Source organism: Cornus florida, unplaced genomic scaffold (genome assembly GCF_030987335.1).
Source record: "Cornus florida cultivar Cherokee Brave unplaced genomic scaffold, ASM3098733v1 CherokeeBrave_3.0.0_Hap2_Chr11, whole genome shotgun sequence".
NCBI classification, from domain to species: Eukaryota; Viridiplantae; Streptophyta; class Magnoliopsida; order Cornales; family Cornaceae; genus Cornus; species Cornus florida.
In genome coordinates, this window is record NW_026775581.1 from 102,537,621 (window position 1) to 102,554,631 (window position 17,011).

General features: G+C 33.1%; 1 protein-coding gene across 1 annotated transcript; it reads left to right on the top strand.

The window, feature by feature from the left end:
• The first annotated feature begins 2,818 nt into the window (after positions 1 to 2,818).
• Positions 2,819 to 3,760, top strand: LOC132281719 (NDR1/HIN1-like protein 13). The gene has a single exon (XM_059783394.1). The coding sequence runs from the start codon at positions 2,819 to 2,821 to the stop codon at positions 3,758 to 3,760; it is 942 nt and encodes a 313-aa protein (XP_059639377.1).
• Positions 3,761 to 17,011: the final 13,251 nt, after the last annotated feature.

Consider the following 17,011-nt stretch of genomic DNA (forward strand, 5'->3'; position numbering starts at 1 on the left):
CTAACAAATAATATCATTATGGTATGCATATAGAGTATATAACTTCTTGTACGTTTTAAAAATTAATCTCTAATATTCAATTTTAAAACAAACAATTAAAGCAGTGAATAATATATAGAGTAAAGTGTCTCTCTATAATTAATTTATAATTAAATAAAAAGTAGGTAAGAAAACTAAGGATTAATTACACTCACTTCCCTTGAAGTTTGTTATATTAACAGCTTAAACAAAATTAGCCCACATAATAAAATGACTAAAATGCTCTTTGACTTGTCAAAGGAACCATTAAAATATTAAAATTACCAATTTAACCACCTGACTAATTTTAATTAACCAAACTAACCTTTTATCACTACACCATTATACATATATACAATATACTAGTATATCATAATACACATACAGAGAGGAGGATTGGAAGAAGAAGGGGGTGGTTGCCACCTCCATTGGCGGCAAACAACCACAGCCAAGGGTAAACTTCAATTTTTATTTTATTTAAAGTTTTAAGCAACTGTGTATAGATGTGTCAAATGTGCATATGCATATTTCAGTCAACTCTTCCCCTTTCTCTTTTCCTTTTTTAATTATTTCCTTCCAAATCGTTCAAATTTATTTCCTTTTCCTTTCATTCTAATTCGTTAAATCAAATCTCTCTAATTCAAGGGTTTCTAGGTTTCCAACATATGCACGTCCCTGTGAATTCGATTCTTTCGAACTGTGGTAAATTGGATTCTAGGGTTTTATGTAAACCCCATCCTTTCAAACTGGTTTTGTATATTTTATTCCAAGCTTAATTCACAATTGACGATTCACTTCTCAGTAATTTCAGAGCTTTTTTTCTGTTGAATTTTCTGATAGCCGTCACATTTATAAGCTTTTTGAGTTAATCTGGGTTTAGATGCTCTGAGTTCGAGTACGAATGAAACGGGTTGATTGCAATGTTTTCTTCATCTGAAGATTATCTTTTACTTTATTTTATGTAATTTAATTGGATGAGAGATTGAATTTCGGGTTTATTGATATGGATGAGAGATTCAAGTATTTTGTTTCCTTGGAAAGTGGAGAATTCATGGATTCTTGCATCATTTATGTTCTCTCTCTACCTTCTCGGTGTTTTCACCTTAATGGAAAACCCACCATCACCACCGCAACCTCCACCATCACCACCAACACCCACCATTGGCACCCATTCTGAAGTGGTGGTGGTGTTGGGGTAATTCTATCATTTATTTATTTTTTGATCTTTTAGATTAAAAATTAATTTTTTATTGAACGGCAATTACGTCTTTTTTTCAACTTTTAAGGGCATTGTTTGGATAAAAAAAAAAAAAGGTTAGAATGTAATTAACCCAAAAACTAATTAACCATTAATAACTAAAGTGTCGATCCTTTTTTCTTCTTTTTTATCGTTTATTTTTTAGGCCAGTCCAGGGGCCTGGTCGTTTCATGTAAGTAGCGGTCTTGTCGCTCATTCCTCGTCGGCAGCAACCCAAGGTCGTTGCCCTTCTTCTGCTGATCAACCAGGTTGTTGCAAAGCAACTTGGTGAGCAGCATGGACGGTGAGCATCGGAACAACAAGGTTTATGAACTTGGAGCATGCTAAACTGAGGTCTTTTCAAGGTGAGCGTGTGTATATATATAAGGCCATTATCGAAAAACATAAAAATATTTTTAAAATTTTATATTAAGAATATAACATGATTAAATTTTTAATGAAACAATAAATTCAGGCCATTCTTTTCTCATTTTTTTCAAATTTTACAAAATTATATACTCAACATGAACAATAGGGATAGTATTTACCCAAAATGTGAACGTTATAGGTGTTTTTCTCACTTTACCCTATCTATATTTATGTAAACCATTATTGGTGGGTACATATATAGGGAGATTGAAATTTTTGGTTGATGGGGAAACTAATAGTATTACAATCAAAGGGGCAAATATATAATATTACAAAACAAAGGGGCCATTTTGTATAACTTAACAAAAATACATACACATTATATAAAAGAAGGAACAAGGGTGCCCCTCCCTGGCATGCATTAGCATGCATGATTGGAGTGATTTTTTACCATAGTTTAATCTGACAATGAAGTTGCAAGCCCATGTATTAAGCGAGAACTCAAGACTGTTTCATGTTATTTAAAACAAAAAATTACATCAAATAAATTTAGTATTAGAGGTTGCATGTTATCCCACGGCCAAATGCTAAAATCAAAATTTTGAGTCAGAGAACGAGAGACCGACCCATTAGATTAACATAAATGCAATGAAGTTTATAAATGATCCAATGAACTCGTTTGATATATGCGCACAATGGGGTGTCCAAAAATGTATGTTGACCATCCAGGGTTGAGTTGGAAATAAAAATTCTTCTTGCCGAACATTAACTTAAAATTACGAATGAACCCTTTTAATATCTCAAGTTGACTAATTTAAACTGCTGAATAAAAAAAAAATAAATAAATAAAAAAGAGTCAAAATTAAGTAACCCAAAATTAGGGAGCTAATTGGCTAGGCTTTACCTACCTTGGTCACAAAATCTTATACATAACAATGGATTATATGAAAAAGTAAAATTCAGATTTACTAACCCAAATTATATTTATTCTCCTAAACCACCTACTTTATATTTATATGGAGAAAGCTGTCGCCATGATGGATGTGACTATGGTTTCGCTAAAAACCGATTTCATACCTTTTTTAAAACCCTAACAACAACATATATAAATATATATATATATATACGCACACATATATATGCATATACGCTCGTATACATACACACGCTGCTAAAGCTCAATATCATCCAACAATGGCAGAGCCCAAAACTCCACCACACCTTCACACCACGACACCATCCACAACTCCCCCATCCACAACTCCACCACACCTTCACACCACGACACCATCCAGAACTCCACCACGCCTTCACACCACGACACCATCCACAACTCCACCACACCTTCACACCACGACACCATCCAGAACTCCACCACGCAGAACTCCACCAAAAGCAAATGAATATTGTTCCTTAAGCCCCAAAAAACCTAGACCACCTACACTCCCTACGTTGCATGAAATACCGGTACGGTTGCCCGGACTACCCACCACTCCCAAAACCTACTTGGACATCCAAAAACAAGATTATCCTCGTTGCCCCGAGGTCATCCAAAGCACGGAGCCTCGTCGGCGGCACCTCTGCCTCTGCATTATCTCCTCCATTAGTCTCTCCCTAGTCTTGATTGTTTTAGGCGCCATCGGCGTTTGGTGTCTAATTCTGCAGCCAAAAGAGCCGGAGTACTCCATCGACCATGTCTCGGTCACCGGCTTTGGTGGTTTTCGGTCCATTCGAGAGTTTCAAGTAGGTGTTAGAGTAGAAAACCCTAATAAAATCAAGGGCATGTATTATTATAGTAAGGGCAGCTATGTTGATGCTTATTACACCAATGTGATTATAAGTAATGGGGTGTGGCCAAGGTTTTATCTGCCATCCGACACCGTCACGACTGTAAATTTGGTGTTGAAGGGGGACGTTTTATCGAAGGTTGTTCGAAATGGGCTGAGAGAGGAAGAGGTGTCGCTTAGGTTTGATTTGAAGACGCCGGTGAGGTTCAAGGTTGGGTGCATGAGTCTGTGGAAGACTCTGGTGAAGGGCTCTTGTAATGTGACTGTCGCTAACTTGACAGTACCAGAGGCTAATATTGTTACCACTTCTAAGGGTTGTGAAGTTAAATTGGAACTATGGCCTTTTTGAAATTTCGATTATGAGTTTCAAAATTACATAGGTAGTTTTCTTTTTCTTTTCTTTTTCTATTTATTTATTTATTTATTATGTTTATTTGTTGATTGAATTTAGTATTTGAAAATATTTAGTATAAATTTTGAAATTAAACTTCTTCCAATCCCAAATTCTCAGTCATTCCAAACATAACATTTATTGTTTTGGTAGATAACTCATCCTTATGAGTTTTGTAAGTTTTGATATATTATTGGTAAAATCTACGCTTTTTGTTACTGTATATCTCTAATAATAATAATAGTAGTAGTAGTAGCGAGCCTATGTATCATCCCCTTTGTTTCTCTTTCATCCCTCCCTTTCTCTCATCTTTCCCTACCATATTTCCTCTCCCTGCCATATTTGATAATCCTCAATATATAAAATTAAACACAAATCATTGTCAATACTATCAACTTGAAATAGACATGACCTAATAGAGGCGCGCTATTGTTTTACACTATTTAAAAGTCATGGCTTTTCAACTTTTGTTTTCTTGTGTGGTTAGTATATATTTTTTCAACCTTGATAGCTTCTTCTCTGGATAGATATAGACACTCAATGTTCTATTTTATATATTTTTTTCAATTTTGCCGTAAAAAGCTACATGAAAAGTGGTTTTCCATAATTATGTATATGCATATTTTCATAAATAGGTATTTGTAAATAGTATGTGTTTGATTTAAGCATACTAAAAAAGAAAGAAAAAAAGAAGAAGATGGAAACAAAGTAATTTGATCGGAGAGTAAAAAGGAAAAACATGCAACTATAGAAAGAAGAGATATGGAAACGAGAGTGAATTTTGAGAGATCAAAAAAGAGAAAAATGAGGAGACCAACTAGGATAGTTGATGGTTGTTTTTTGTCATTTCATCTCCCTAATAATAATAATAATAGTAATAGTAATAGTAATTACATTAATTTGATGGTAATTTTAAAACAATTTTAAAGAAAGGCTTTTAGCGGGATAACAAATACTCTCAAATTTACAAGACCTGTGATTAAATTGCCTATCAGTAAAGAGAAGTATGCGAGACATAAGATTAACATGCAATCACTTGATCTTGATTTTGGTCCATGTAATTGAAATTGAAAATTCCACTTATCGATCGTGTTATGTAGGATCATCCTCTATTCACTTGGGCCTTTATTCACTTGGGCCTGGTTATTTGTGTGCTGTGAATTGTATATAACCTGTGCCACGACGGCCCACGTCCCAACTGAGGCTTGAACCTGCATATGACCTGGTCCATGGTTCAAGCACATGATCTGGTCCATGGCCATTGGTAGCTCATGTTCTTATCTCATGGTCCACACTAGAATTCCCATCTAAAACAAAGGTTCGGTTTGTTTCGAAGTAAAATATCTTTTTTCAGGTAAAATATTTTTTTATTTTTATTTTGTCGGTATTTGGCAAAGGTCTCTACGTCGAGGTTGAGTCAAAAAATATTTTACGTTTAAAAAAAAATTGATTAGGGAAAAGTATGTTAGTTGTTAGATGTTAAAGTAATCTGTATAATTAAAATATATTTTTTAATATGTTTAATTATAGAAATTTCATAAAAGAATTGTGAAATTATCTTTATAAAAAATAAAAAATGACAAAATTATCTAAGAAAAACAGTTAACTAAAATATAACCTCTACTCAAATGCAGTTTTAAAAATTTTAAATTTTAACTTCATTTAAAAGTGCTTTAAATGGTTATCAAACACATCAAAACACAATTTTTTTTAAAACAACATTTTTAGGCATTAAAAAGTAATTCCAAATGGAATTATTTTAACTTCTTTTTTTTCCCAGATATTTTTAAAAGAAAATGGAAAAAGAAGCAATGTGAAAGAAAAAAATAATAAAATAAAATAGGTATTCATTTTCGAATGAATTAATATGGTGGACACACAGAGAACCAGTTTTTTTTTCCCCCAAATAAATGAAGACAAATTATTCTAGAAACTATTTGTTAAAAAATTGAGTAAGAGTATTGTTTGTAGAAAAATTCTTTTATATCTAAAAACCTTTTTTTACTTTTTAATATTATTAAAAAAGACTCAAGTGATATATTGTTTTAAGGGATACTTGTCCCTGTCGAATTCGGATGAAGAATGAAATGGATATAAATGGATAGGTATATAACACTATTGAGTTAGTGACCCAATCCTTGATCTAATATCCAAAGTTTCACTTTTTCATCCAATTCAATAGAGGACAAGCTCTCCCTTATTAACTATATATATCCTAAAAGGGATTGTATATGAGGACTGGGATCCTCTGCTGTAAACGGGTCGTGTTGTACCCGTGTTGTAGTGAAAAAATGAATTGTAATGGCCCGGTCATTTTCGTTCTTTTCCTTTTTCTCAGATTTTTACGGATAAATTTTTTCCGTTGATTTTCTTTTTTGAATACGGTTACTCGTCACTTAGTGTCATCTCATGCACTCGGAAATGGTTTTTGAGACTCTTTCCTTTGGATTGACAACTTCCTTAAAGAATCGCGTCATTTCCACATTTTTCGTTTTTTGACACTATGCATTTTTCGTCCTTTTCCCCGTTTGTCACGTTGTTAGCATAACCTCACTTTTCATGTTCGGAGTTGAGTTTTGACTTCATGTACCTTCATCCTAAGTGGTTTCCACGAAATACATATTTTTACTTTTGTTGGAAAGTACTCTGATTGCTCCTGGTGTCCATACGGGAATGGATGCAAAGTTCTTCAGATTCATTTTTATTTCTTGGGGTGTTTTTCGTAAATATCTTTTGGAGATATTCTACAAATAAGGGGTTTGAAAATTTAAAACATAATTTTCTTCTTCTTCTCCACACGTTCTGGATCAGATTCCACAGCCCTTCCATGGCTACCACCCCTCTTTTCCCAAATTAACCTTCTTCCCTTAGGTAAAATGTCATAGTGCCTTAGCGTTTTCGAAGGCCTTAGCGAGCCGCATCTTTCCCCCTTATTAGAAACCATTTCCGACCACTTTTCGAGTTCGGATTTGAAGCCAAGTTTGGATTTTGGTGTGACCTCCTTAGGGTTTTATGTTCACCTTGTTGTCCCTGACAAAACCTAAGAGAATTCGGAACGATTTTCTTTCGGTGGGGATTTGTGATTTCATCACAAAATGAGGTAGGTGATGTTTTAGGTTTATATAAATGTTGTATTGAATGTATTTCATGCTTATACAACTTGAATGCATGCCTAGGTATTTTATCTATAATTTAATTTAATTATTTTCTTTGTATAAGATTTAATTCTCATGGTTGTATATAGCTTAGAATTAAATTGTGGCATGATATTAAATTAGGCCTTGATATGTTTGTTAACATATATTAAATTGGGAAGATTTGAATAAGTATTGCAACTTTTAATTAATCTTTCACTTGAATAAAAATTTAATTCTCATGGTTGTAACTAGCATGGAATCAACTTGTAATGTGATTAGGCCTTAGTATGTTCTTTAACATACGTGAATTTGAGGATATTTGAAATTATTTTAAAATCTAGAGAAAATTAATTAATTTAATTAATTAATTTTTACTCTAAGTGTTCTAATCACTTAATTAGATTTTTGGCTTGATATTATTGATGAGTTTGGCATGTTCTATCATATATATTAAATAGAGAATATTTGAATAAATTTTAAAAACTTTATTTGTTTATTTTTTTGGCATTAAGTTTAATTTACATTGTTGTAACTAGCGTGTAATTAGCTTGTAATGTGATTTTAATGTGGGCTTTGATATGTTCATTAACATACCTTAAATTGAGAATATTTGAATGAGCCTTTAATATTTTTTAATTATTTCATTGTATAGAATTTAATTCGCCTAGTGATGCCTAATGTAGAATTAACTTGTATCATAAAATTAAAATAGGCCTTGATACGACCTTCAACATGTATGATTTGTAGAATTTTTGGAGTTACTTTGTAATCTTGAGAATTTAATTATTTAAGTTTATTAAATTCCCTTTTATGCTTCCATTGAGTTAATTAGGCATTGATGTTGTATTCTTACTTAATTTGTAGTTTGAAACTAGTTATATGATTACATGATAGTGTTCCATGAGTTGAAGTTATGATTTAACTTGTAAGTGTACACATTTTACTTACATGACATTTAATATGGCATTGTGGCATGAATGCCTAGGGCATGGCTTGTGTGTATTCCAAGACTTGGTTGTGCGTGGTGATTGATTTTGATGCATTGTGTATATGTGATATACTTATTGCACAATTTGATAATTTTAGGAAAGCTTGTATGGACATTGAAAATTGTTACGGTTAGGGCATGGCTCTAGTACAGGGGATGAGAGTTCCCTCTATTTCATACAGTGTGCACCGGGTGGTACCCTGAGGGTTAGTAACCCAAAATCACCAATATAACGGTTTTATTCTGGGTTTAGTTGCGCACTAGGTAGTACCTTGCGAGCCAGTAACCCGAAACCACTTGCTTGGTCATTGAGACCTTATGTCCTTTGTCTTTCCGTCAATTGTTGATTTCGCATTCAATTTATAGTTGTAATCGTGGATTACTTCTAACTTGTGCTTGGATGCATGATACTTCATTTCTTGCTTAGGATACTTGGATTTGTATACTTGTATGCCTTATATATAAAAAATGCTTAGTATACTTGGATTTGTATATTTGTATGCCATGTGTGTCAACATTGCTTAGTATATTTAGAAATGTATACTTAAATATATATGTTACATTTCCATTTCAATATTGCTTAGCGTACTTAGTGTGTACACTTGTATATTGATGATTTACTTTCGAGTTAACTTAGTATACTTGTGTTTTGTATATCTGTCTTAAATACATTTCAATATTAAGTGTATACTTGTGTACGTATACTTGTAAATTAATTATCTTGTTGCGTTGTACCGCATGCTCCTATGTTGTTTAAATTGCATGAATGATGTGGTTTATGCTTGAAATCCTCTAATGTAGCTTAGGATGCTCCCTGAGTCTCACCTTTGACATAGACGCTAGGTAGCATGACCATTTGAGTTAAACTATAGCAACTTAATAGGTTTGTAAAACGTTAGGTCTTTGCATGCTCATCTTCTACGAGTAGCTTTATGTTACTCATCCACGTAGTGGGGACATTTTTCAGGTACAAGAATCAAGGTTCGAGATTCTCATATTGCTTGGATGATTTGTAGCTTTAAAGTTTCAATTATTGTAAAAGTTGGTTTGAAATGCCACTTATAGCCTTATATGTCAAAATGTGTATATTTGATTCTAATCATGTAATGTGTACATAAGTACACTCTTTACAATGTATTCGACATGTATGAGATGAGGCCATAAGCCAATGACATCTAATTTGTATCCTATGTAACTTTTGACTTCATGAAATATTATGAAAATATTGAAAAATGGCAAGTCATTAGCTCACCATGTTTGCATCGGGTGTGGGAATTCCATTTTTATTCTTTCATAGGGTCTCATTAATCATGCATAAAGTGTGGCCAAGGGCCAAACGGTAATTTGAAACCATTTTATAATTTTAAGTTTCAAAATTCCCTTTTCATGTGCATTTTCGCCTTTTTTGGCCATCGGGGGGTCGGATTTTGCATCAGGTCTTCTCGGGAGCCGCGAACCATTCTTGCGTGCTTGAAATCATTTAATACGTTTGCGTGCATAATCGTTTTAGCCTAGAAATGCATTTAGGGTCAAATGAACACTTGGTGCAAAGTTGCATTTTCCTAATTTTTGCCCTTTTCTGATCTAGGGGTATTATGGGTATTTCACAGTGTTTTTTTCGTTTTCTTTTACTTTACCGGGTAGAAAACGTGATTTTAGGGGGGGTTTATTCTTCGTGTTTTTCCATAAAATGTCGTTAAGAGCCCCGTTTTGCTCTCTGTTCTGGCATATTTTTTTTAAAAAAACATGTAGCAGTTTTTTGTTTTAACCCTTTTGGCCTAAACTGATCTAGGGGCATTTCGAAAATTTCTTTTGAAAAATAAATTTCGGTCTTGACATGGTCACATAGAAAACGTGATTTTAGGGGGGGTTTCTTCACAACATTTTTTCAGAAAATGTTGTCTCAGACCGAAAACTCCGCGTCAAATCTGATTTCCTGTGTTCATCTGCACTATTGGAAAAAGTCTGTTGTTAGGGCATTTTGGGAATTTCACGTCAAAAATAAAATTTTCTTTTGATATGGTCAGTTTGGAAAAATTATTTTAAAGGGGGTTTCTTCTTCGTATTTTTTCAGAAAAAATCGTTTAGTACTTCAAAACAGCACACGAACTTCAATATTTTTGCCCATGTTACTATTCATTGCTGTCAAAATACTATTCACGGCCTCAGCGACGTCAAAACTTTGTTTTGATTTTTCTCTTCCATCCAGATTTCGAATCAAGTGATTTTTGAGTGTAACTTGATTAATTTTTCGCTGTCTTTCCAATGGTGTGCTCAGTAGTACCCAGATCTTGCTAAAAATTACTATTTTGCCCTTAGGGCTAAACTTGTCCCTTTTTTTTTTTTTTTTTAATTACTTCCGCTATACTTTTTTTATGAGTTTTGTGACTTTCTATGAAGTCACGGATGTGTCTTGGGAATGATATACATTTTCAAAGACGTTGTTTCCATATAAAAGACTATTTTGCCCTTGGGGGCTTATTTGGTTTTTTCTGATCTTTTCTTCTGCGTCGGTTCTCGTGGAGTTTCGTAACCTTATGAAAGGTCACTTTGGTGTCTTAGGGATGATGTATATCCCTAGAGACTTGTTTTTTTTGTTTTCACTTCCGCATTTCGAATCCGTTATCGGGTTAAATTACGGTTCATCACAGGATGCACTGGTTTGATAAACCAGGGCCGTCACAGGAATTGTTTTTAAATTGGTAACTTTAGAGTCCGACAGAAAAAAGGAACAACGTTAAAAAAAATAAATAAATAAATAGAAAGAAAAAAATAATAATAAAAGGAAAATAAAATATCATCTTTTGCTTCAGCGCCTCCCTCCCTCGTCGCCGTCTCTTGTCGCGGTCTACCTCAAAATAGTATAGTTCTATGGTGTTGTTCGTGCTTACGGCTGTATTTTTTCTTTTTCTCTTTTCCAATGGTCATGTGAATCTTAGTAGAAGTAAACAAAACTAAAATTAGAATTACCAACGGGCCAGTGGCCTAGCAGTATCGGCCTCTTACTTCCCAAAGGGAGGTCGGGGTTCTAGTCTCAGAAGAGACGTGTGTGTGAGAGTACCAACTAGGGAAATAATAATAATAATTCAGTTTGATTGCACGTAAAACGTGGGAAGAGAAAACAAAATCAAAATTTCAATCTTATATTTTTCATTGTTTAATACCTTCCAGAATCAACATATCTTAATTCACGCTTCTGGTTTGAATTTAGTGAAGTTATTCAGATAATGGTTACCCAATCGACATCAGAATGAAATTTTTAATTCATTTTCCCCTCCATTTTCTCGACAAACAAACGTAATAAAAGTATTCAGTTATAGATTAGTCTAAATTATTAAAGAACGCAACACATAACTTTAAAAAAAAAAACTCTTACCTTCAACAAAAATGAAGTTCCATAAATTTCTAATTGGTTCGATTATTCCCGTCAAATTCAAATACAGACAAATCATTTAGAATCAGAAATTCAACAAAAAAATTTTGTATGCTGATTTTTCTTTTTTAATTTTCACGCTGTTTTGGAAAGAAAACTCTGTTATTCCATATAAACCTCTTTTTTGTTGTCGAGAAGGTAGAGGAGAAGGATAGGAAACCAAAATTTGAGTTCTTTTTAGATTCAGTTACTTACACCTCCTATGAATACACTATGACTTAGGCAGATTGAACAGTCTAAGCAAAAGGTAGTTGATGAAGTGGGGTTCTGTAACTGGAAAGAATTTAATGTTTGATTATGGCTAACAATATAGTCAAGGATAGGCAAGTTATTTAAATTTTTAGCTAGCATTTAAAAATTGTAATTGTATCGTATCATTTAAGAACACAAGGGAATTTTTTTATTGTAGTATTAACTATGACCTGAGAGAGCTTTTAATTGAAACAAAGTTTTGGTATCCTAATGATTTTAGGATTTGAATGTCATGATTTGAACTTTAAAGGTAAGATAGTTCTTATCATTTGTGTTTTTTTTTTTTTTTTTTTTCTTTTTTCTCCAATTTTTATGTCTCATTGATTGGTGAACACCTTATTTGACTTGATAGTTTGTTTGAAATTGAAGTTGAATTTAATTAAATGTCTTTTTTTATTAGCTTACATTCTTGTTAAAAATTATTTCTGTGCCTTTTCTGCTTGAATATTGTAGTCAACATTTTTTGTTATGTTATCCCTTATTATTATTATTATTATTTGGTTGCCCGTTGGGTGAGAGTGTGAGACTAGTGTATACGGGAGGAAAATCAAACTCAAGACCTCCATCTTGTTAGTGTAGGTAAAGAAAGACCTACATCTTATTAAGTGTAGTTGTTAATGAACTCGTCCACCTTCATGGAATCTGTTATCCTTTTCTTTTTTCTTGTTTGGGGAGTGTGAAAGGGAGACATTATTCAAGTAATCTAAGCAGCTTTAGGGTGCTGGACAACAACAAGGCATGTGAGCTATATAACTGGACTAGCATAGGAGGCAATCATACTTCATATCTTGTTCTATTATTCCTTTATTCCCATCCTAGCATTTTTCATTCTCTGACTTCCTTCTGATGTTGTGTTGTGAACATGGACTACAGAGTTAGTATAAGCTTATTAGTCACTGAGGAAACCTTTTCTCTGCATTAGAGTTATCAATGAGATGCCCTTATTTTGTAGTTTTGATTTGGTAAGGGGTGATGTATGTCCTATGCCTAACAGCTACAGCTACATTTACATGCCGATGATCTGTTTTACAATTTAATGTCATTTTGCATTGTCCATGTCCAATTTTATGATTTCATAAGCTTGATCTTGTGATTTCTGACAGCTTGACATTTAATTGTCTGTGTTATAGTTGATATGATGAGGCTCTCCCTTGTATATATTTTTTCTGTAATTTTTTTTTTTCCTTATATTCAACATCATCACAGATGTCTTTATCTTTCAATATGGAATATGATACATATGTTTCAGTATGCTTTAGAGCTAATTTGATAGCTATTCTTGGTACCCTCCTTCTTCTTTAGATTACCTTCCACCATTTTGATTGGGACTAAGACCAGCGTTACGAACAAATTTTTTTTATTTTTTTTTAAATTTATAGTTTCATGATGGGACATTCAACTGATGTAAAACGAAACGTCATGCTACTTCCTCGAGTCCTGCAGACGTGGAAGATACTCCACATAAGCCGCCCAATTGCTATTTATTATATAGGTACAAATTTTATAAAATATTACTTTGTTAAAATATTTGATGTATATATTTTGTTGTTCTTAATATATTTGATTTTATGTCATATTATTATGAAGCAAAATTTAAAAAGTGGTACATATGTGGTGGGGCAAAACAAGGGATATTCAAAAGAATGGAATTTGATGTCAGAAATTGATAAAAAGCCATTTAGAGATCAATACAAAAAGACTATGGTGTCTTATGCTAAGAAAAAGAAAGAGGAGAAAAGCATAAAAAGCCTAAGGTAAGAATTTCTACATTGTAGGGGTAGTTGATAGTAATATTCAAGGGGTTATAGTTTATTACAATTCTTTGAAAACTGTTATGTGTTTTTACAATGTGGAAAATAGAATAACGTCCATTTTAACAATTCTTTGGAGACTATTTTGTACTGTTATATTTGGTTTTCTCTCATCAATGATTATTAATATTATAAATTTATTAGGTAGCACATTTATCAAGATACAATTTTTTTTTACTTATTTTTTTGTAATTTGTTACAGAAAAAAAGAATAAGCACAATGCCGGTGAAGATTTTTTTTGAAACTATATCTAATTTTAAAGAAGACCAGATTTCTGCTGTTTGGGATATAGGTTTTGGATATCTTCTTGAGTTGAAGTGTACTCACTTGAACAAATATCTTTTTCAGTACCTGATAGAAAATTTTGATGAGCGCAGATGCGGTTTGAGACTTTCTGATAAACTCATTCCGATAACAACGACAGATGTCGAGCACATTTTTGGGATACCCAATGGTCACTTAGTAATGGTGAACTCAGAAGAAGACAATGGTATAACCAACTGGAGTTGGGTGAAAGAAGGTGGTTTCATGAAGGAAAAAAAAAAAAAAAAGAGTTTGAAGGTTGCCAAAATTGGTGAGATGCTTCGAAATGGGGGTGATCGACGCATTGATGATGATTTTAAGCGACTTTTTGTACTGTATTCATATGGATGCATATTGTTTCCAAACACTGCTCATGAGGTGTCGAAATATTTTTTTGGAATGGTTGATGATGTGAAGAAGATCAACCAATACAATTGGGCAAAATATGTGCTTAATGATTTGGTAAAAAGGGTTAATAAATTAAAGACATATAAAAAAAGCAGTTGCAATGGTAATCTACTTTTTTTAAAAGTATGCATGACCCAAATGTATTAAAATTTAATTTAAACTATCGGTTGTATCAATTTATAAGTGGCCTGTCAACGTACATGCAGTTGCGTGTCGATGTCAATTGTCCAAAACCGAACAAGTACCTTAATGTTGCTAGTGATTGGCCTGAACCATTAATTAAGGAGTGCCTAGAATATGAAATATCTGAATTAGGGCAATTTGGACTCGGAAAGGTAACCTCAAGTTTTTATTCCATTCACAAATGTTTCAAATTGTGCTAAATTGTATATTTAATTGCATTATTTCATATTGTCAATATTGATGCCCATTGCCAGCCTTGAACGAGTATTCATCATTACGTTGCACCCGTTTTTGCCTTCTCATTTCTTTAAGAAGCTTAAGCAAATGTTTCCCATGGATAATGGATAAATTAAAAAATCTTCACCCTCTGATGCAAATGAACTAACGCGAGTGAATAAATAACATATGTCTCTATATCTTTGTCGTTGTTGCAATTTAGGATCCGTTTGCACTTCACGGCTAATGAAATCCAACACTGCCCCATTTCTTGCCTCTCGTGTCCACCATTTCAGTTCGTATTTCTTAGGTAATTTAGTTTTGTGTAGCACTTTTCTCATGACCTTTAACATGTGTGAACACGGAATACCATCCATTTCCAACATCCAACAACTGCATGTTAAAAAGTCATATGTTTTCCTTCTTACACGCCATTTTTTATTATGTTTTTCAAGCGAGACCACTTTGTATATAACTTCTCCATCCTGCTGAATTGATTCTTTGAAATAGAATTCAACTGTACCTTGAATTTCTTTTTGAAATAACTGAAATATTTTTTTCATATAAATTTCATCAGCTTTGACTACCATCGTGCACGAAAGTTTAACATTCGGTTCTTGCTGAGTAAAATCGTACTCTGCCTTTAGCTCAATATACCTTTTCTCAGTGACCATCCTATCAAAGTGTTTGAAAAAATCAGGAATATTACGGTTAGATTTAGCGAATTTTTTCAATCCGAAATTAAAGTTTTCACTAAGTTGAGTGCTATGCATACCAGCACATTAATGATTTTTCACAAATGCCTTTGCCCATTTGGTCCTTAAATTATATGTTTCAGATAACCATTTGTTGTTACAAACACCACACTCGGTTAGCATGCACTCCTAACATATTTCTAAATCATCTTCGTCGTCGTATTCTTTCATAAATTCAGATAAAATGCCTATTATACCCACCGAACCCTTGATAACATTACCTAAATGCTTCATACCATTTTGCATAATATGCCATATACAAAGATGGTGGTGTGTCTCAGGCAGCACCAATGTTAATGCCTTTGTTTTCATCTTGGTTACTTATAATTGTCTTCGAAAATTTATGAGACATTGCCTTAAAAAATGTTTCAAACAACCATACAAATGAATCAGATGTCTTATCATACATCAAAGCATCTCCAAATATAACTGTTTCTCTGTGATGATTCAACCCAACAAAAGCGGCAAATGGTCGATTCACATTATTCACCTTGTATGTTGTGTCAAACGACACAATATCTCTAAAATGACCCTAATCAATAATCATCCTTGCATCAACCCAAAATATATTGATTATAAAGTCATCTTTGTCCAACTGAACCGCATGAAAAAATGAGGAATTTTCCAACATCTGGGATTGAAAATACTCAAATATGGATCCATCCTCTCCAGATTGTAATTGTTTTTGTCTCTTGGTTCTCAAATAATTTTTTTCGTCTACTTTTGTAAACCTAAGCACTTCTCTTGCCCTGGATTGTCGTCCCATTAGTTCATATGAAAAACCAACTGGTAGTCCAGAATCATCAGCCAAGTCGACGTCAATTGCTTGAGGTATAGAGATGTTCCGTTGTGAAGGCATTAAATAAGTGTTACCTTTTCTAATAAGTTTATAGTTGTGCTTCTCTTCAAATCTGTTTACGAAATATATTCCTTCCCCCCTTTCAAATTTTATATGCATAAATGCACCACATCCGACCCTTGTTTCTGCCTTAGCTTCATTTGTAAGATGGTCCCTTTTGTCATTTACTCTATAACCCTCCTTGCAACATACAAATTGGGTAGAAGTAATTTATCCGGTTTTAATGTTTTTATTGGAATGGACTATCCATTTAAAACCACTACCTATAATAAGATAACAAATTGTCTTAGAGAATGCATGAACCCTTTTGTTTATATGTCTATTTGTTTGTGTGTCTGTTTATTGTTTACATAAACACACATATGTGAAGAAATCTTAGACTTTCATTACACTATCCCAAGCAGAATACAACAAAGGGGGTAGACGGTAGACCACCTCCACTCCTTTCCCCAAGACACCCCATCCCACAAACAAAAAGGCAATAACAATAAAGAGAGAACTAAAATAGAAAAGAAAAACCCCAACAACCAATAGATGGGGAGGGGAAAATGATGATAAGGTTTATACAGAAGAACCGAGTTTTCTTTCAAAAACAGCATGAAAATTAAAAAGAAAAAATCAGCATACAAAATTTATATGTTGAATTTCTGATGCTAAATGATTTGCAAACAATTTTGAACAAGAACGTAAGCTAATAAAAACAGACATTTAAGTAAATTCAACTTCGATTTCAAACAAACTATCAAGTTAAATAAAGTGTTTACAAATCAATGAGACATGAAAAATGGATTAAAAAAAAAAAAAAATGATAAGAACTATCTTATCTTTAAAGTTCAAATCATGACATTCAAATCCTAAAACCA

Coding starts and splice junctions, on each gene's coding strand:
- LOC132281719 (XM_059783394.1), top strand. CDS start 2,819: ATGGCAGAGCCCAAAACTCCACCACACCTTCACACCACGACACCATCC.